The sequence below is a fragment of the Hibiscus syriacus genome, unplaced genomic scaffold (genome assembly GCF_006381635.1).
Source record: "Hibiscus syriacus cultivar Baekdansim isolate YM2019G1 unplaced genomic scaffold, ASM638163v2 tig00109987_pilon, whole genome shotgun sequence".
In the NCBI taxonomy this organism is placed as follows: domain Eukaryota; kingdom Viridiplantae; phylum Streptophyta; class Magnoliopsida; order Malvales; family Malvaceae; genus Hibiscus; species Hibiscus syriacus.
The window spans coordinates 1337593-1360280 of record NW_024062550.1 but is presented as its reverse complement, the minus strand read 5'-3'; the positions used below and the strand labels follow the sequence as shown (position 1 = coordinate 1360280).

The 22688-nt window shown below is 33.7% G+C and overlaps 3 protein-coding genes across 3 annotated transcripts; 1 reads left to right on the top strand and 2 right to left on the bottom strand.

Moving 5' to 3' along the window:
• Positions 1-1078: 1078 nt before the first annotated feature.
• LOC120211787 lies at positions 1079-2192 on the bottom strand. Its single transcript, XM_039210262.1, has one exon. It carries the CDS (start codon positions 2171-2173, stop codon positions 1079-1081), a length of 1095 nt encoding a protein of 364 aa, XP_039066193.1. The 5' UTR covers positions 2174-2192.
• A 4748-nt stretch (positions 2193-6940) lies between these two features.
• On the bottom strand, positions 6941-7192 carry LOC120211978 (ethylene-responsive transcription factor ERF003-like). Its single transcript, XM_039210433.1, has one exon. The coding sequence runs from the start codon at positions 7190-7192 to the stop codon at positions 6941-6943; it is 252 nt and encodes an 83-aa protein (XP_039066364.1).
• Positions 7193-12735: 5543 nt separating this feature from the next.
• LOC120211786 lies at positions 12736-13752 on the top strand. Its single transcript, XM_039210261.1, has one exon. The coding sequence runs from the start codon at positions 12843-12845 to the stop codon at positions 13422-13424; it is 582 nt and encodes a 193-aa protein (XP_039066192.1). The 5' UTR covers positions 12736-12842; the 3' UTR covers positions 13425-13752.
• Positions 13753-22688: the final 8936 nt, after the last annotated feature.

The following is a 22688-nucleotide window of genomic DNA, read 5'->3' as shown; positions in this document are numbered from 1 at the left end:
GTTATTAAAACAAATGAGAGTGATTAATAAAATTATTGGTTAACTATATTGAGAGTGATTAATAAAATTATTGGTTAACTATATTTATTGTTCACGTGACGAGTTTTATATGTTCAAAGGAATTACGTGATATGTGTCATGTCATTACTTATATGTATATTATACATGTCACACTACATTTTTTATATGTAATATATATCATGTCATCATATTAGATATATATTATGTGACACGTCATTACTTTAGATACATAACACATATCACATCATTTACTTTAAGTGCACAAGTATATGTCGTATCATCACTTCACACATAAAATATATATCACATCATCACATTTGAGACACAACTTATTAAATTACAGTAAATATTAACTGTTAGTCAAATAAATTTCTATCCAACCATAAACTATTTTGACTCAAAATGAAACATTGGATTGAAGTATTTCAAACAAAAAAATTATGAACTAAAATCACTATCCAATCAAACATTAGGGATAAATTTTGGCATTATGCCATCAGAAAATAAAAACTGAAGTGTTGGTCTAATGTGTTTTTTAGTCCCTTTAATATATTAAAATTCGAGATTTAATCATTTTGCTTAAATTTGGTACAATTTAAGTAATCTTCGATTACAACCAAACAACATTACCAAATAAAGAGATATGCATCAATCCATCAATCTCTATCTATAATTTTGTTTAACTTAATATAAATTTTTTTCTCATTTGTACTATGTTCAACAACAAATGGGTTAGTGAAACCGTACATGAAAGAATAATAAATAGAACGGAAAATTACGCGTTTAATTCTTTAACTATAAGTTTTGACCCGTTTTAATACATAAACTTTTTTCCTTTAAAATCACACTTAAAGTTTAGTTCTTGTTTTATTTTAGTACATCGTCGTTAAAAACTTTGATTTTTGTTTCATTTTAGTACTCTCGTTCAAAATTTAACGTTAAGTTTTGAAAAATAAATGTTAGATATGATTTTAAAAAAAATAAAAATTTATGTATTGAAACGGATCAAAGATGATAGTGTAGGTATTAAATGCCTAGTTTATCCAAGAAAGAATCATCACTTTTTCCAGGCATAGACGAGCAAAGAGAAACCGGTAGGAGCATTTAACTCACTTTCCTCAACGCTTTCCCAATCCATTACCGACGAGCTTCCTCCCGATGAAGCCGAAGACGTCGAAATCGAAGAAGACGAGGAGCTTCTAGCCGTCGTCAACAAGCTCCTACTCTTCTTTCCGCTGCCAGGTGAATCCGGCCGACACGGAACGACGCCGTTTTTCTCGTTAAAAGCACCACCACCCACCGGCGGCGCTACTTGTTCGAGAATTTCGGAGCCTCCATCTTCATCCTCGAACTTAAACGCAAAAACGGCATGTCCGTTGTTCGAATCCCGATCAAACAACCAGTTATACACGTCCCACGAAACTCGAATCGAGACCCCATCGACTTCAATCTTCTCGTTGCCTCTGAATTTCCATTTCAGATGCTTTATTCGCAATACCCTTTCGTCATCGACGCTGAAACAAAGCTCCGGACTGTCGTTTACCCTACATTCGATCGAGACCTCTCTCCTTTTGCCGGCAAAAATGGCTTTTGTAGTGTACGATTTGTTGCCAAAAAGGTGTTCCCTTCTAAAAACAAGAGCTTGGGCTTTCCCGGGGTTTTGTATTTGAGCTCTGGTTTTGGCGTAAGCTTCTCTGTTAGAATCGCCGACGAGAAGTATCATTTCCCCGTCAACAACGACGGCGATATAGAATCCAGATTCGGGTTCGGGCCCGGACCCGAATTTGGCCCTGGAGAAGTCCCAGAAGACGTGGATATTTGGGGTGGTGCTGAGTTTTTTGTTGCCGTATTTCTTCCAAAAAACGAAGGGTTTGATAAGAAAACGAAAAGAAAGGGATGAAGAGGGAGAGAAGTGAGAGGAAGGGTGGAGGTTGAAGATGATAGAACTGCCGAGGAAGGTGCGGGACCAGGTGAGGGAGAAAATCCCAAGATTTGTGTCGTAGAAACTTGTTGTAACGTCGGTTTTACCAGCCGTTTGCGGCGGCGGCGGCGGTAGCGACGCTTTGAACGTGTCTTCGTCTTCTTCGGCGGCGGAGGGGCTGAAGCAAGAAGGTAAGGAGGAGGAATGGTGCTGGCGGCGGTGGAGGGACATTATTTACTGATTTTGAGATTCAAGAGAGATGAGGTTGAAGGCTATATAGTAATACCAGTGGGGGTTTAAAGGAGACCGTATTCAAGGGGTTGGGGACTGAAATGTTAATTATCCCTTTTTCACATTATTTTTGACAAGTTTAAGTGCTTATACTATTTATTATGACAAAAATGGTAAGTAATCAAAAGAATAAATAATGTTGACTGAACATATCAATAAATTTCAAGTTTGACCAAACCAAAGCACTACTGATATATAATAATTATATAATAATACTCTAAATGTAATTAAACATATATATACATTTTTTAATTAATCACCGGTATCTGATCTATTGACCAACTAATATAGATCGAGTATTGCAGAGACGAGGGCGACCCTCCCAATCCAATTTGCTCCATTCACAAACGTCAGGATTCGAACCCTGACATAACTTAAGGGACCTAGTGTCTCATCTCACTAGACCAACTGATTATTGGTTATATATATATATGGTTCTAGACCCTAGGCTTGTAAACGAACTAAACGTTCATCGAACCGTTCGGAGGGAAATTCGTTTATTTATTAAACGAACAAAAATGAACAATATTTTATGCTCGTTTAATTAAATGAACGAACGCGAACAAAAGGCTCGTTCGTTTGTGAACTTGTGATAATCTATTTGTTTACGTTTTCTATACCCGTTCGAAGAGAAGTTCGTTTATGTTCGCTTGTTCGATTGAAGTCAAACGTATGAACATGAACATACCCTTATTCATGTTCGTTTGATTCATTTATAGGCCTACTAGACCCACTAAGGATATTCACATTCTTTTTACTCACAAATTTTCCTTACTTTCATCTCTAGATAAGATAAAGATTAGATCAGGAATTTATAAGAAAATAATACATGTATATTAATTATATTAATATTCATATATTTTTATTAAATATATTAATTACACTGATAATATGTTAAATATATTTCACTTATTTTTTTAAGCTATTCATCTTAGTTTTTTTTATTTATAATCATTCAATTATAAATTCTAAACCCACCAGAAGTATTTTTTTACCTTTCGAGTCTTCATTTCCTCTCTTGTAAGTAGGATTAAGATTGTATTTAGAATTTGTCGAAAGAGTCATGTTCGTCGGTATATCGAGTTATTGAATTGGCTAAGGTGAAAAAAATAAATAAAATAAATAGCCACGTGGAATATTTCATTATTTGATTATTACGTTGAGATAGATAGGAAGTTCATAATTATTTATTTATCCATAAATTTTGAAATTTGAATTGTGCGTGTGTGTTCAACGTGCATGAGATTTTCTACTTTGGCCTGCATTATTCATGAACTGGACCCGGCCGCCATTAGAAACCAAAACAGCAGCTAAACAGCACCCGGCTTTGCACTTGGGTTCTTTTCCTTCTTAAATCAATGATGACCAGGTTCAGGGATGGACAGAGGGAGGACGGGTAGGGTGATCGTGTCTCTTAAAAATTTAAAATTATCATGTATCTTAAATTTTTACATATTTTTATTGAAAATATGTTTTTGTCTTTTCTGAAATTTTATAAATTCAAGTTTACATCGTAAGTTCAAGTTCGTCCTATAACATAAAATCTTAAATCCGTTCCTAACTAGGTTATTATCAACAAATCCGTTGTTCCAATGGAATGGGGTATTGAATTTTTTTAAATAAGGTCAAATGTTTTAATCCTGATGATTGTGAAAGGAAAAAATTGGGTTGGAAATATCGTCCTGTGATATATCTTTATAAAACCATATATGAATTGGTCAAATAATAGATCGAATATAAGTAGTTAATTTAAAAAAAATTGACTAGGTTATTATTGCACCATATGTAATTATTTTTTTTAAAAAAAATTATAGCTGTATAAAAGTTTTAAATTGTATATCTTAAATTTATAATAAAATTTATTAAAAATATGTACCTCTAATATATAATTATACATTCGACTCTCTGTATATTTTTTTTGGAATAACTTAAGATTTTTTCGTGCAAATAATTTTTTAATAGTCTGAAATGATTATAACGTTGTATCTATTCAAAATCTTTCTTAACCATTGATAATATATATATATATATATATATACTCTACAAGCATACTTACTCGAACATTAATCTTCTTATAAGGATAACAACATTTTTTTTGAGATTTTATGTTTAAAATTTCGGTATAAGAAAACGGGGCAAAATTATTTGAATGGGGTGTTGAGAAAAAAAGATTAGTTGATATAAAATATTAGAAGAATATTTTCTCAACTAGGGTGATATGAACAGTGCACGATGAAAGACGCATGAAGCACGATGTATCTTCAGTTTCATCGAGAGAGATACATAGATTACAGTGCGCCTTTAACTTCACATGGAAGACAAATAAATACTAAACACGCATAGTATTTCCAACGTCTCCTAAAGACGTATGGTGATCCTAACGTCTTTCCCTTACCACGATAACAAGTGCCCTATTTCTGCAAGCAAAAATCTCCTTATTATTTAATATCTTTATTATTAAATATCTTTATTTAATTTATATTTTTTTCAAATAAGTTATTATGTAATTATTAACTTTCTCATTATTATTTCTTTGAACAAAAATTTTCATTATTATTTATATTAATGGTAAATCAGTATTATATAATTTTACCATATTTGCTTTCAATTAGGACAGCTGCTACCTCCACGTACTTCCAATTTGTTGGTCCATTGTATTTTCTTTCGATTCTGAAATTAGAGATTATTGTATGAATCAAACGATTTTAATGATAATAAAGATGATTATTATCGTTTAAAGTTTTATATTCGAGTACGATCTTTGTATGGTGTTTGGATATTTATTGTTAGATACTTGAGAGTCTTTTGAACAGATATTACATTATAAACATCTCATATTAATAAAAAAAATAGAGATGATACCGGGTAATACGAGTTTTTGATTGATTCAAATTTGATCTAATAAAATAATAGTAAAATTTGATTTTATTCGAGTTTAAAACTATTTTACTTCATTCAAAAATTTAATTAAAAATAAAATTCAACTCAATTTGATCTGATTTCACATATTTTTTAATTTTTATATAATATTTTGTCAAAATAAAAAAAAATAATCAAATAAAAATACTAATTTATTCAATTTAATAATATAAAAATAAATTAAATTTTACTAATATTATAATTACAATATTTTATTATATATATATATCATTAAGCTAAGGTGATAATAATTTTTTAATTATAAAAAATAATTAAAATTATAAAGAACATAAAGAAAATTAAAAAATCATTAAGAAATACCAAGTTTCCCTAATTAACATGTGGACCAAAGATACCGAGTTAAAAAATTACCAAATTAAAAAGTTAAGGTTGAAAGTAATAAAGTTTATGGACCATGTTTTAAAACATGGAAAATTTGAGGACTAAATTGACTTTATCCCAAAGGGTTAATTGAGAAGTCAAAAGGTCAAAGTGTGAAAAGATCCACGACTTCAACGTTGGATGCCAGACCGCGTCATACAATTCAGGCTGATCTCAAAGGTAAATAAATAAATAATTGAGGATCATTTCGCAATTTGACCATTTATGTATTTTATCTTAGTTTTAATTTGTGTTATATACAACAATGCCATCTAATCGAAGATTATTTGTTTAGTTTATCCTAATTTTAATTTAAGACTGAATTACTCTTTTTTATTAAGAAAATCGTACATATATCTTATATTGTATTTGTAATTATATCATTTTTATTATAATTATATTAAAATATTATATTTATTTGAAAATTTTTAAAATTTATTTTGTATAAATTTCAATACATTCGTATATTTATAATATATTTATGTTGTTTTTATATTATATCTACATATTCATATTTTTTACGAATGGGTATTGGTTTTAGTGATAAATAGCTTGATATTACTTAAGTAAGGTTTCGGGTTTGAGTCCTTATGTATGCAGAAAATTCTCACTAAGAGATTCATCTACCAAAGTCAATTATGTAAAACGGGTCGATCTCAACCATTTATTTTTACTATTCCGATAATCCTAAATCTACGTAAAACTAAAGAGTTTTACATTGTATTGATATCATACATGGACCGTGAAAAAAATACTTTACATGCGAGATTGTATTGGTATCATATATTTCGTTTAGGGTTTATCGTTATATGTTTTAAAGCTAAGATTTATGATCATTCAAATGCGTTAGATAATTCACGAATCAAATTTTCTCAGTGGTTAAAGGGATATTCGTTATCCATAGAAGTTTCGAGTTCGAACATCAGCAATTGCAAAACATTTGAGCGTCCATTATTAAATAATTTGAGTTCGCTAGAATAAATACATGTAGAGAAGTTCAACTTATGGAACAAGTGAAGGGAATACTTTTACTCACTTTAAACTAATACGCGCTTTTAACAATGTATTCAAAACGTTGAATCTGAATGTAACTACTTTTCCATTTTGTATAACGAATATGGTAGTTAGGGATGGGCACGGAATTCGGATTCAATGGATTTTGACTTCGGTTTTATATGATCGGGTGTTTCTCTTTAGAAGATCGGGTTTAGATCAAATCTTTTTATAAGTTTAGATCGGGGTGGATCAAGTTCAAATTTAGAGTGAAAAATACTTTTCTCGAGTCAGGTTAATCGAAAACTGACTCAACACAACTCATGTTCATCCTAAATCGAAGTTTCCTCCTATGGTTTATATAAGCTGATGTTGTCTTTGTTGTTGCTTGATGCTCGTCTGCTCTGCGCTTCCTTATTGTTCATTGTTGCTATAGTGTTTGTCCGACAGCAAAGTTGGTAAAATGTGTTCCTCTTCGAGTGGTTTGAACTGCTGTTGTGTTGTGGCTTCCTTCTCTTTCGTCCCGTCTATGGCCACAATGCCGGTAAAATGCGGAGTTGTTGGTGCCTTGTTTCGATCGATTTCGAGCAATGCCGATTGGCATTTATGTAGCTTTGCCGTCAAAGTCGCTGAGAGAAGCTCGGAGGGATGATGACTGGGGTGCATTTGGATTGTAAGGGATGTTCGCTCGAGCCCTCAGTCCTCGCATAAGCCTCGCCGCTTTGTCGTAGGCACGGGCCGGTTCGAACGTTCCTAACCAAACGTTCCATTTAGTGCACCAACATGGAGCGTTCCATTTAGAGCCCCATTGTCTTTGTGGGACACCAAATGTTTAAAAAAAGTGTTTGTGGAAATGCCTGAATGAGCAAACGAAGCAAGAGGGCCTATCAAAGATCAATTTAATAGATTGCAGCTTTCCGAGAAATGTTGAGTGTATAAGACTTTCTTTAAAGGATTTGTGGTGCGAAAATGGTATACATAGATCTTGAACGAAGGTAAAATAACTTTTGAGACGTGAAAACAATATACAAAAAATCTGTGCATATTAGGCAATGGAACTAATGTGGATGTATGATTTAATCGTTGCAACATCGAAGATCGCGTGGCAGCTTGTTTTCGAGTCATGTCCGGACGCACGTGTCAGTTTGTAGTGTCAAGGGACCGTAGGCTGTCTAACTCTTAGGGTCCCTCCAAGCTCCATGGGAACAAGAGGTACAAGTGAGTGCAGAACATCGGTTATCAACGGACGATAGCTCGGTTCCGGTTACACGCATAGCACTGCTACAGAGGCAACCTGATATAAGTGCTTCAGATCCATGGTATCTCTTATCATCGGATCGACGATGTTCAGGAGTTTGGATCTGTCGGTAACCTGAGGCATGGCCTGCATACATGAACAGGAACGCCATTAGATTTTCGAACATTCTTTGCTTTGTTTTCTTCACTTTAAGTAGTAGCATTAGATCAAGGCCTACCCCTGTGACGATCGATTGGTATTGGGTGCTAGTTTCTCTAATGGCTTTCCTCCCGGTAGAAGCTCCAGCAGCACAACACCAAATGCATAAACATCACTCTTATCCGTTTACCTAGAAAAAAGCAGATAACAATAGATTTAACCTTCTTATCAGTGTTTCCAACCGAGACCCCGTTTCCCCGAAAATTGCAGACATCGCATATTATAACAACTAAATATGCCTTGGGGTGGCAGCACATGGGGCAGAAAGAGTAACTTCACTTCAGCACATGGGCCTAAAGATACAGAATTTCAGAAATGAAATCCATAAAAGATCAGACAAGTAATCATTCATTTCAAGTTCTTACCACGTAGTTGAGTTTCCAAACAACCATTTTGCATCAACTCATAAACAATGAACCTTGTGTCATTGTCACTGCTAAAACCCAAAAATGATATTATGTTCGGATGCTGGAATCGACGAAGCAATTCGACGTCGTTCTGCAATTTTGAAACAATAATTCAACAGTAAAACACAAGAAAAAAGGAGCTTTCCCCCCCTGCAGAAATAGTACCTAGTATTCTTTTTCTGCATCTTGGCTTGTACGGTCAAGTTTCTTAACAGCAGCATAAGAAGCACCATTGAATTGAGCCTTGTAAACACATCCAAATCCACCTTTACCCAGAATATTACACGGATGAAACTTATTTCTAGCTTTTCAAGTACCTTACAATCTATAAAGGAACCATAACCCTCCTTCAAAACAGTCCTCATAGACTTAAATTTACCCAGAAATTGTGCCAAACCATTCCCTTTTTCACCATCTTCATTTAAAAAAAAAGAGAGAGCAAATCCTCAAACTAAAAGGTAAAATAGATATGGGTTTTAGCTGAAATGAAGATCACCTGAGGATTTTCTCAAATTCTTCCTGTAAAAAACCCATAAAGAAAACAAGAGAAAATTTCACCACCATTGAATCCCTGCTGTTTTCTTTTAACAGAACAAACATGAAATCTCAAGAGATAGAACAGGGAAGTAAAGGGTTCACGCTCAAAGAATTAAATGCACCGAGCTATGTGGTCGTTTTTTGAAATTTCAAAAAAAAAAAACCACAAATAAATGATGAAATGAGAACCAGAAACAAACGAACAGTTATCTCCACCGAGAAGAAAGGGCAATGGGCAGCTTCACGAGTGCAAAGAACAAGTACCAGAAACAAGTAAAAGAACAAATACCAGAAACAAGCAAAAGCTTCTTCACACCATGTGTTTTGTTTTCTTTTTTCTTCACACGATGATTCTTTTACAATTTAGAATTATTAAATGAATAAACATTTCCTGGAGACTCAGACTTTAAGAAAAAGATGATGTTTTTGCCTTCGGATATTGTGGAAATGTAGACTTTCTGGGATTTGGCTGTGTGTTTTTCTTGCGTTTCAGCTGTCCAACCATTTCTGTTCAGCCAAGAAAGGGGGGATAGCGCATAATTTCTTTTCCAGCGTTTCAGCTGTTCAGCCATGGAAGGAGCGGGGGGAGAGAGCAGTGCTGTCCAACCATTTCCCAACGTTTCAGCTGTTCAGCCATGGAAGAAGGGGAGAAGCGCACAATTTTTTCAGCATTTCAACTGTTCAATCATAGAACAGGGGAGAACAATGTTGTTTAGTGCCCCTCCAACTGATGGGTTGTGTACTGTTGGGCTTTAATCCATGGGTTTTAGCTTTATAGATAGTAGAGAAGATAAATGATCACGTTTGACAGTATTAATATATGATTAAAAAAATATTATCGATTTTTTATTATTTAAATAATAAAATTAATAAAAAATTATCAAAAATATTATTATTTTTATCGATTTTGGTAAAGTTTTATCGGTTTTGTTATTTTTTCTACCTGTTTTGTTATTGTTGAACATTTTACCAAAAATTTTAAAAAATAATGATATTTTAGGTAGAAATAATAATGTTTTAGTTAATTTTTTATCGGTTTTGTTATTTAAATAATAATAAAATTGGTAACACATTTTTTAGTCGTATATTAATATTGTCGAACTGTATAACTTCCTGAGTAGAGTATCGGGCCAACAAATTTATTCATTAAATTGATAGAACAAAATAAATTTTAATTTATATTTTAATTTTAATTTTTTTCGTCTGATTTTTTAACTTTTAATGAATTATGTATGTTGTTTTAATTCCTTTTGAGTTGTAATTTTATGTGAAATCTCTAGAATGTGTCACATAGTATATAATATATATTAAACTTAAAAATTATAAAATATAAAAATAAAAAGAATCTCAAAATAGTAAATTATTTAATTAAATAAAAAATGTTCAAATACCAAAATAAAATAATATAACTTGAAGGGTCAAACTACGATTTAGCCCATCAAATCGGCTTACTGAGGGCATCCTCCTACGCCATCCCATTCCTTAGGCGAAACGTGTACGTATAAGGTTCCTCAACCTGTCCTCCGTGAGATATCCGTCAAAGCCGTACCCTAATTGGAGGGACAGAAACCGATCAGGTTATGTCGGATTTTTACTCAACCTTATATGATTTGAAAAATATATATTATCCATCTGAATTTAATCGGACTCAAATTATATATCATTTACTTGATTTGATTCAATACGTAAAATATATATCTTTCATCTGATTTTAACTCGACGTAAACTTTTAAAGTATAAGTTCAATCCGATTTGATTTGGTATAAGATAAGGACTTAATTAAGAATAATAAACTTTTTTAAGGATATTACATTATTATTATTGAGTCCGGTCGAGTCAAATTTTTTTCACCCTCTATTTGAATCTAATTAGACCCGACCTCACCCCTTTAAATGTCTAATTTGACCTGATCCGAACCTGAATTATAATTTTTTTTAAAAATTGATCAGATCAAGTCGAAACCTATCGGTTTGACCTTAAATTGTCATCCCCACTGAAATTCCACAAACGTCCACTCAATTTCGACGGAATTACGAAACCTACCCTCAAGTCACGGGTGACTCTTGATTGCTTTAAAAAGCTATTCCGACGCGTGTCGACCTTACCCTGTGTAGGGATGGCAACGGGCCGGGTTCGGGTCGGGTATTGGTCCCCCCGTCCCTGTTTAAAAAACCGGTACCCGTCCCCGTTTAAAAAACCGCGGGGATTTAAACGGGGATCCCCGTCGGGTAATCGGGGAAAACCGCGGGGAAACGGGTATCCCCGTTTAGCATAAACGGTTATTTAAACGGGTATTGGGCCGGGTATTGGGCCGGGTATTGGGCCGAGAATCGGGTATATATATATATATTTAAATTAAATATATAAATATATATTTTTTATTTAAATTAAATTTATTAATATTATATATATATATATAAATAATTATTTTTAATATTTATCGGGTCGGGTATCGGGGCGGGTAATCGGGGCGGATAATCGGGTAATCGGGGCGGGGATTACCAAAACTGTCCCCGTGCCCGTCCCCGTTTAAAATAAATGGGTTTTCCCCGTCCCCGTCCCCGTCCCCGTTTATCATCCCCGAACCCGACCCGTTTAATTCGATTTTCGGTTTTCCCCGTCGGGTTCGGGTTTTTTTTGCCATCCCTATCCCTAACCCTGTGCCAGCCGTTAGATATTTTCGGAACTCCTTTAAGGGAAAAAAGGCGGCCGCTTTCTGCTTTTGACTTTACGGGAACTTTATAATCTTTATATCTTCTTTACTTGCATATGAAGAAAATTTTTCCCCTTTAGTGGCCCACATTCTTAGATTATATGTCTAGAACATTTTTTCGTTAAATATTAATTAAATGTTTAAAAAATAAATAATTTTATGGTAATTATTTATGAATAATAAAATTAACTTTAATTAAAAAATTTGATTAAAAATTTCAATAAATTTTATCAACAATAACTTTAATTAAATCAACTTCAATTATTTTGAGCTAATCTAATTCGATTTATTCAAATAGTCATCTAATAAGGATAATAAGACTGGAGTAAAGTACATAAACGGTCTTCTAAATATGAGGCACCTTTGAGTTTATCTATGATTAAAATTTATAAAATAATTTAAAAAATAGGTGATTGTTTTGTGGAATTCATCAACCAACGAAGAAACTTTATAGGGCCAACACCAATTATTTTTTTTAAGTATGAATTAATATTAAATATATATATATATATATACTTAAAAAAATAAAAAATTAACACAGACTTTTCTCAATTAAAAAAAATTGTATTTATGAAAAGAAATATTTTAACCCTGATGTAATAAATTTCTTGTTCTGCCTTGTAATCGATCATTAAAAATTAAAAATTAGCAATCGAACTATTTATATATTTCGAATTTATCATTTTTCATTAAGAAGAAATGACGATATTCTCATATGAATATGTGTTGACTGGGATTTGTAGTCGTTTGAGTTTCTAAAATCAAATTTTATTATATCATAGTCAACATATTAATATCAAAACTCATACTATTGTCAATTTTAAATAGAAAATGTCGAATTTGAGATATATAAATAATCAAATGATCATTTTATAAATTTTAATAATCGAAAAAATTAATAAAATAATAATCTATAATAAAAAAATTATTTTATAAATTTTAATAATCTAAAATTTTAAGTAAAAGTAAGGAATATTTTTGTACTTTATGGATAAAATTTGAAACCGCCATAATAGCGCGTGATTAGCCGCCACGCAATCAATTTACTTTAACCTGTCCTTTATAACCTCTCTTTCCTTCGATACCCTAACTCAGTTTCTTGTTTCATCTCTGATTTTCCGTCCTTTCCCACTTCTTTGATTCTTCTCTAAACTTATTCTGCAGAAATTGCTTTATAATCTGTAGATTCCTCGCTGTTTGATCATGGGTGTTGAGGTTCTCAAACCAGAAGATTGTTTAAAGATTCCTAATCCCATGAAACACCCAAGAAATCCTCGCCATAATCCAAACCCTAACAATAACCGGACGAACCGCCGGAAGCGTTCTCCCAACGCCTCTCCCCCTTCTCGTCCGAGAGTCACCCTCCCAAAATCTCCGACCAAGAATCTCGTGATGGGTCAAGTCAAGATCCTCAAACGCGGCGAAGAAATTAAATCGTCTAAGCCGGATAATCCTGTAGAAAACGTTGACGTAGATCTGAGCGGTGAACATCTTAAAGGATCTAAGCCGGATAAGCCTGTAGAAAACGTTGACGTAGATCTGGGTTCTACTCTCCGTTCCGACCCAGATCTCGTGTCCGTTCCGACCCAGATGCGAGCCGCCGAGTCTGAAAATGACACCGATGAGGTAGTTCCGCCCTTCTTCTACGCCGGATCTGCCTTCGTAACATCGCCGCCGCCGAGTTCAGTCCCGTTGCCGGCGTTCTTCACAAAGAAGGTTGGGGTTGCTTTAAAAGATGACGTTGCCACGAACGTCCTGAGGGGGATCTTAAGGCTGGATTTGTAGGAGTTGGTGATTTGACTGAATTCGGTACGGAATTCTAATCTCTCTGTTTGGGTTCTCTAATCTTGGATCATCCCTTATTTTTTCAAGGGGAGAGATCAAATATTGCGAACTCAAAAAGGTTGGTTTAGTTAGATTTTAATCCGAGTTTCTCTGCTGTATAGCTTAGCAATTGTCTGCTTCGACATGCAAATACGTCTAGCATTTTTACCTTCTTCTTCTCTTTAGGGTTGTTATAGTTTCGCTTTTACAACTAGTTTTACTGGGTTTGTATTTAAATTAGGATTAGTGTATCAGGGACATGAATTATGTGGTTGATTTATGTATCCACTCGTTTATCAATGAAATCTTGTTGGTTAGTGTTGAATCCTGCCTGGTATAGAAGCCATGAACCGACAGATATCTGCAAATTATTAATTCTTATAATTTAGAAATCCAATACGTTAATCGCCGGAAAATTAACTCCGGAGCTCCGGTGGACGCTGGAAATGGAAATGTTTTCAAATATGCTCCGGTGGACTCCCTATGGAAACGCTCTCAAGGCGAGAATTCGCCTTTTTGGCTGTTTACCCGGGTAAAAGGTTTATAATAGGGTAAATTACATGGGTGGTCCTTTACATGTTCAGTCTGTTCGATTTTAGTCTTTTATTTAAAACAATTTATTTTAATAATTTATGTTATTGATTTAATGAATTTTGCTTTAGTTAATTCCTGTTGTGCCACTTGATTTAAGAAAATAAAAAAATCACGTGTTTTAATTTCACATTGAACAGCTGTGAATTATTGGAACTTCTCATCAACTTGCTAACTAATATTTTCGAGAAACTTATGAATGGGTTGAGTTATTTTATTATTATATTTTCTTAGTGTTGGTTAAAGTATGGTATGGTATGTTATTTGTATCGAGTTGTCTTTAAAAATATTTTTCAAGATGTTTTGTTCTCATGATGATTAAATCGTTACTTCGTTTGTCTTAAGTCGCTCAATTATTTTTACGGTTCCACCACAATTATTTTTTTTCAAAATAATCATTAAATTTATGTTTTTGTTCTGTTTTAGTCACCTAATTTGATTCACGAGTAAAGTCCCTCGAATGAACTGAAACATCGATCACACGTCTTGCAGCGGTGAACATTGATCCCGGTCATAACCATAGAAACCGGTTGGGTTTGCGATTTTCTCATTCGACCTCGAGCCAAAAGCATCAAATAATTAGCCGTGTGTTCGTCTTCCTTGGTGCATTCTGCAAGCGGCTACATCAACATCTGTAGCTGGAAAAGCAAACCTCCCCTCCAATCATCACCGTTTCTTCTACTTTCTCCTCCACTCGAAGATGTCACAGCCGTTGTCGTCGGGCTCGAAACCATCACCAAACTCAGAGGAGAGAGCTGCCTTCGGCGCTTACTACGTTTCCCTTCGATAATCTGCAACTGATCGTTGCAAACATCTTTCTCCTGACCCTCTATCATCATCATCACTCTAATCCAATATAGGTAATTAACAGATTGAAAGCCGAAGAATTTGGTTTGAAAGTATATTATGTTCCAACCCCCGAAAGTTACAAACCATATATAGATATAGAGAGCCGTAGAGGGGGAAGAGAAGGTGCAATGGGGGAGCATGGGAAGGCGAGGGAGATTCAATTGGCTTTGGAGCAAACGCATTACATTTTTCCCAACGATTCCTACTTGGATAATTGGTTTGCAAGACTGGAAGTCTGGAACCACATAATTTGCGCCTCACCACCTTTATTTTGCATTGCCTGGATCAATCTTAGGTTTAGTGATTATTTTGGGGGGGGGGGAATTAAGTGATGAAAACGGAATCGTGAAAATAATTGAGAGATTAAATATGTAATTTAGTTATGTTGTTTGTAATGGAGTTAATAATTTGGGGCAAATGAGGTAACGGATCAAATTTTATGGGATAAAATATCTCAAAAAAATACTTTAGGAGTCAATTCATACAAATGATATACTTTATGGGGCAACGGTGCATTTAAGCCTATCCTCTATCGACAATGAGGTATTCACCAGATAAATTTAGGGTAAATTGCATCGAATATTACAAAATTTTAAACGCTAAATTATTTATATTATCAGAATTTTAATTTTGTCAATTTTAATATTGATGTTTACTTTTAAGTTTAATTATGTTGTTAATTACTTAACGTGATTCAACTAATATTTCCTGTCGGTGGCATCCTAAACCCTCGCCATTTACCTTCAACAAGCTTTACTTTCTTCAAAGCTTTGATCGATTCTTTCGTCGCCAGAACTAGCTTCGGGGCTTCTTGCATCTACAACTCCATAGCCATTATCGCTGACCCATCATAATGTTCCTACCTCACAACCTTTTTAACTCGAAGTATTATCTTTATCATGTCATCAAATCCTTCTTCTTCCCTTTTTCTAAAATCGAGTTCGCATCAGTGAAAGCTTGCCATTATCAACACTGACTACTCTTGAAAACAACCATTATCATCCTCAAGAAACGTGCGAATATAAAGTAAGATTTCGATCTGAGAAATGCGAGGAGCCTTGGTTGGAGTCGGAGAGTAATCTACCGTCATTTGAAATCGAGGTTCCCTGCTTGCCATTATCAACACTGACTACTCTCTTGGAAAAAAAAGAAAAACCATTATCAACAGGTTAAACTCACGATATAATGCACTCAAAATAAATAATTCACGATCTAATGCACTGTCTATATTATTTGCTGAAATAAGGCGAAATCAACAGTGTGGCCGTAGGTCGCCATGCCTTTTGGGCGACCTACTACGTCGCCTGGCTTCCCGGGAAATAATCGACGTCTGCATGGCACATGCACGTTCCCAACAGGTCGCCATGCATTCCCCAACACCCCTACAAGGTCGCCAAGCACTCCCAGCAACCTACAAGGTCGCCATGCACTCCCAGCGACCTTGTAGGTCGCCAAGCAGTCCCGGAGACCAAGCTTCACGTGCTCCCCTCTGCTCCCGTGCTCCCCTCCTGCTCCCGCTGCATGCCTGCAGCGTGAAATCACCTGCTTCATGCAGCAATGCATGCATGTGAAGCCGTGAATTATTGGTTCAATTATTGAACCATTGCAGCGTGAAATCAGCTGGTGCAATTGCACAATTATTGGTGAAATAATTGAGGCAACCGGTGACATTATTGGTGAAATAATTAAGGCAGTCGGTGACACCTAAATTATATATGGGGTGTGCATTATCGTGAGAACATAAAAGAAAGAAATGGAGAAGAGATTGCAGCAGAAGAAAGGGAGAAGAAATTGCAGCCGAGAAAGAAAGAAAGGGAGAAAGGAAAGGAAGAAGAAGAAAGGGAGATAAGGCTCTTGTGAGGTAATTTTTTTATTTAAATTAGTTTATTATTATAAATGTTTAGTTTGTTAGTTTAGGGTTTAGAGTAAAACAAAAATTAGTTAATTAGTTTGTTAATTTAGGGTTATATGATTGTTAGTTTAAGTTATATTATACATAAATAAAAAATTATTTAATTAGTATGTTTGATAGTTATATAGTTAAAAAATAATTAATTAGTTTGTTTTGTTAATCGTTAGTTATATAAAAAAATTATTTAATTAGTTTGTGATAGTTAAATAGTTAAGTTATATTTGTTTGTTGAATTTATATTATATAAAAAATTAGTTAGTAAGTTTATTAGTAGTATATTATAATGAACATCATATTTTATTAGTTTTAGTTATATAAAAGAATATTTTATTAGTTGTTTAAGGGTTTAGCGTTTACGTTTAACTTATATTTTAAAAAGTCTAGTTTGTTAGTTTATTAGTTTATTATATTATAAGTTATTATATTAAAGTTTAGTGTTGTAAATTAGTTAGTTAGTTTATATTAGATTATATTAAATATTTTTTAAATATTGTTGTTTAATTTTTTTTACAGATTCATCCAATGGTTGACCAAATTCCACTGTTGAGGCTTGACAATGAACATATTTCAAGTCATTTGGGAATAATGGTGAATAAAATATTTGTTTAATGAATTATAATTAATAAATATTTGAATATTATTTTATGATTGTGATAAATTTTTTGAAATATTTAATTGCAGGAGGACGAGCAGCGAGTCCTTCGTCTTCGGCTACATAAAGTGCCCAAGCCACACAGATTGATAGAAGAAAACTTGCAGGAGGCTGGATTTTGGTATGTAACATTTGTGTGAGATTACAAGTTGGTCCCAGGTTTGATCAGTGCCTTGATTGAGCGTTGGAGACCAGAAACGCACACGTTTCATTTGCCGTGTGGCGAATGTACGATAACTCTGGAGGATGTGGCATTGTAACTCGGGGTCCAAACAAATGGGATGCCAGTGGTAATGTCACATGAGTTTAATAATGTGGCACAACTTTGTAGCTTGTTTCTTGGGAAAACGCCCGTACCACCAGAGTGTAAAGGGTGGCGTGTGAGGTTGTCATGGTTGAAGAATGAATTTCATCTTCAACCAAATAATACGGAGCACGAAATTATATATGCAACACGAGCATATATATTACAGTTGATTGGGGGTATTTTAATACCGGATAAATTCGGTAGTTATGTTCACACTCAATATCTTCTTTTTTTAAGAAATTTTGAAAATAGTAGGCAATATAGCTGGGGATCGGCGATATTGGCGTTCTTGTATCGTGAGATGTACAATGCGTCATTAGTCGTGAATGATAATAATACAGCAGAAATCAGTGGATGTCTGTTGCTGCTACAGTCATGGGCTTGGCATAGACTTCCGTTTCTGACACCGATTAGTCAGACTGCGGTTGACTTTCCGCTTGCCGGAAGGTAATATGAATTCTCTATTTTAATATAAAATATTAATTATAAAATAAAAATGACCATATTTTTGTTTTAATTGATATACAGATGGAGGCATAAAATTGAAGGCACGGGGTTGGTGCACAACAACATTAAAGAGTTCAGGCTGAAGATCGACATTAAGGCAAAAAAGGAGGTATGTATAATCTGTTATTTTTAATTATTATTTAAATTAACTATATTATTTAATTTAAATAAATTTTATTGTTTTTATAATTTTACAGTTTAATTGGAGACCATACATGAATGAAGAAATACTTGCGTTGATACCGCACGATATTTTAGATGGGTTTCAATATTGGTGTGCTGTTACACCATTGATCAATTTTGCTTTTGTTGAGATCTAATTTGGGGATAGAGTGTTGAGGCAATTCCACTTCTACCAACCTATTCCGCGGTGTCCATGGGATCATGACCTCCTCCAAATCTTAGATGGTCGTCGTCAGGTGAATTGGGTTGAGACGCATGACCAGCTGCACAGATTTGATGGTCTTCGTAAAGAAAATGTTAATTGGGTTGAGAAGCATGCAACCTACATTAATGCTTGGAACAATATGGCTTCATTCATGCCAACTCTTTACGACATTCAAGACGATGACTTTAATTTTGAGACTTCGGCTTACCTTGCTTATTTTTTGGATAATGGAAAGCCATTCTTGACAACAATTGTAGAGAGGCGACAATTTTTGAGGTTTAAGAAAAGATTTGGTAAAGATGAATACTCTATACCAAGTGGGAGTTCATCTCAATAACCTGAAGCGGAAATGACCGATGTGGATAATAGCGCACCACAACCGTTCGACGATGCATACATACCAGAGTTTGTGCAGCCTGATGCATCCATCTACTCTCCCATATTTTCGTCGATGTATGACTTTGAACACATGTCAGTTCAAATGCCCCCAACGAATGAGGAGGATGGGTACCATACTCCTGAGCAACCGCAACGGCCACAACGCATCAGACGTCCGCCCCAACATTATCATTCAACAACACCCCGACATCGGCAACAATTGTAAACTAGTTTGTTATTTGTTACAAATTTAATATTGAAATTAGACTAGTTTTTTCAAACCTTAACAAATTCGACATATTTATAATGATTTTTAGTATCAAATCATTATTATAATTTCATCACTAGTTATGTAACGAAAATATGGTTAATTGAACCAACCATTGTTCATTGTTCAAGTCGTAAATCATTACTATCAAATCATTACTAAATCATTAAATATTAAGAATAATTTCATTATTACCAATCATTACTATCAAATCATTAAAAATTAATAATAATTTCATTATTACTAATCATTACTAAATCATTAATATCAAATCATTAAATATTAATAATAATTTCATTATTACTAATCGTTACTAAATCATTACTAAATCATTACTATCAAATCATTAAATATTAATAACAATTTCATTATTATTAATCATTACTAAATCATTAATATCAATTCATTAAATATTAATAATAATTTAATTATTACTAATCATTACTAAATCATTATTAATCATTACTAAATCATTACTATCAAATCATTAAATATTAATAACAATTTCATTATTACTAATCATTACTAATCATTACTAAATTATTACTATCAAATCATTAAATATTAATAACAATTTTATTATTACTAATCATTACTAAATCATTAATATCAAATCATTAAATATTAATAATAATTTCATTATTACTAATCATTACTATCAAATCATTAAAAATTAATAATAATTTCATTATTACTAATCATTACTAAATCATTAATATCAAATCATTAAATATTAATAATAATTTCATTATTACTAATCATTACTAAGTCATTACTATCAAATCATTATAATTAAAACATTGTTATAATGATTATTATAATGATTATTATTAAATCATTATCATAATGGTTATTATCAAATCATTACTAAATCATCAAATCATTAAATATTTAAATCATTATTAAATCATGATTATAATGATTATTGCTAAATCATTATTATAATGATTATTATCAAATCATTATTATAATGATTATTATTATCATTACTAATCATCAAATCATTAATATTAAATTCATTATTAATCATTATAATGATTATTATCAAATCATTTTTATGGTTAATTGAACCACACGTCCATTCAAATCTATTCAAGTCCTCGAATTATAAATGTCATATCAATTAGGTCCCTCTATTTAAAAACTCCGGTCGAATATTTTATCGACAAAAATTACATAATTTCAACTTAAATGTGAAGATATAATAATTTATCACCCTATTAGTAAATCATTATTATTATAATTTCATTATTATTAATAATTACTAATCATTACTATCAAATAATTAAATATTAATAATAATTTCATTATTACTAATCATTACTATCAAATCATTAAATATTAATAATAGATGGGTGCCTCAGACTGCACAAACTCTTGTATGTATGCCGGGACAATATTAGTTATGTAACGAAAATGGCGTTAATTGAACCACACATAATTCAGATAAATACATTACTAATACATATATGATTACTAATGATGAGGCCTATATCTTGGTAAATTAGGACAATTGTTTTTTGAATGGCCTTCACCCCTACATAATCCGCATCTCTTTGCTTGACCTCTCTCTCTAGCATGGAAATCCATACTGGTATGAATTCGAGTGGACTTAGGTCGACCCTTCAGACTTCAACGAAGCATTGGATTTGGTAGCCATTCATCATGATCTTTTTTGGGCCAATATGATTCATTCGAGATCTGTCTGAACGCATAGCTGTAGACATTTAATATCCTACGTAGGTGGAAGCATTCATCAACATAAGTGTATGCGCTTACACCAGCATACATACATGCAGCGACTGCATGAGCACATGGATATTTCCATGCCTGAAAACGACCACAATCACACCATTTGTGTCGTAAATCAACTCTAAATATTTGGTATTCTCCTTCGACGTTACGACGTATGCACGACACGACAAAAGTATGACCAACTCGGTCGAAATTATGAACAACCATTGATGTTGCCAATCGCTCATTTGCTTCCATTGATTCCACCACTGTAGGAGCCCAAGTTTGACCTCTATTTATGAGACTATCAATTTTCTTACCTTTGTCCGACCAAACTTTAGCCAATCTAAAGTACGTCTCTTTCACCACACTCGCTATTGGGAGATGGCGTGTACCTTTTAGTACGGAATTAATGGCCTCAGCAAGGTTTGTGGTCATATGTCCATATCTCCGACCTTCATCGTATGCTTGCGACCATTTTTCCCGCGGTATTTTTGAAGCCCACTTCTAAACACGCTGATCATCATAAAATACCTTTAAATTCTCCAATATCTTGTCAAAATTTGGTCGACGTAGTTCGTATCCTATTCCATAATATATTTTGTTAAACCGCAATTAAAAAACCACGTAAAAATGCACAAATATTGTAAATAAAACTTACCCATGCTGACTATCTCGTTACGAATATGTGCGTTATGAAACTGGTCGATACTATTCTTACCAATATGACGGATACAAAATGTCGGATATACATACGGAGGTATCCAACGACTTCATGGTCGTTTAATTGCCACCAAAATACTCGTTCCTCTATCGGATATCAAGCAAACTCCATCTTCACGAACGACATATTGACGTAGATTGGTCAGAAAGAAATCCCAAGCCTCTATTGTCTCTCCCTCAATAATGGCGAATGCAATTGGGAAGATATTTCGCTCACCATCTTGAGCAACTGCCATCAAAAGTACATGCTTATATTGACCATACAACCATGTACCATCTACTTGGATCATACGTTTGCAAAATGAAAATCCTTCAATACATGCCTTGAATTCCCAAAATAGTCTATGAAATATTTTCTTCCCTCGCAGAAGTTGATCTTCTTCGTCATATGCGGGCATGGTTTGAGACTTCACTATGGTTCCTGGGATAAATCGCTTCATTGCTTGTAGCAAATGTGGTAGCTCATTGTCCCAATCTCCATACGTCAGCTTCATTGCCTTCATATTCGCATTCCACACCTTGCCATATTTTACTTGATATCCAAATTGGCTTCGAATAGATGCAGCTAACTTTGAACAAGATATCCTTGGATCCTTTTCAACCATCGCCTTCACGTATTCACATATTACATCGGAGTCCAATAGTCGGTGGTCTTGTTCGATGGAGTTTCGCAAACATGTGTGCGGGCCATTGTACCTCGTGATGACCCAAACATCGTGCCTTTGATTTTTCAACACTCTGATCTTCCACTTGCACTCTGGGCCATATTTTACACACTTCGCGTATAGGGTTTTCTGGTTGGACTCTACAACATGGACATCAACATGGTATTTGATGCAGTACTCTTTAATCGCCAGTGTAGCTTCATTTTTTCCTATGAATTGCACCCAACTGAAAATTCACCAGAATTATCGAA

What these genes read in the sequence shown, in the direction of transcription:
- LOC120211787 (XM_039210262.1), bottom strand. Translation starts at nt 2,173, where the DNA reads ATGTCCCTCCACCGCCGCCAGCACCATTCCTCCTCCTTACCTTCTTGC.
- LOC120211978 (XM_039210433.1), bottom strand. Translation starts at nt 7,192, where the DNA reads ATGCACCCCAGTCATCATCCCTCCGAGCTTCTCTCAGCGACTTTGACG.
- LOC120211786 (XM_039210261.1), top strand. Translation starts at nt 12,843, where the DNA reads ATGGGTGTTGAGGTTCTCAAACCAGAAGATTGTTTAAAGATTCCTAAT.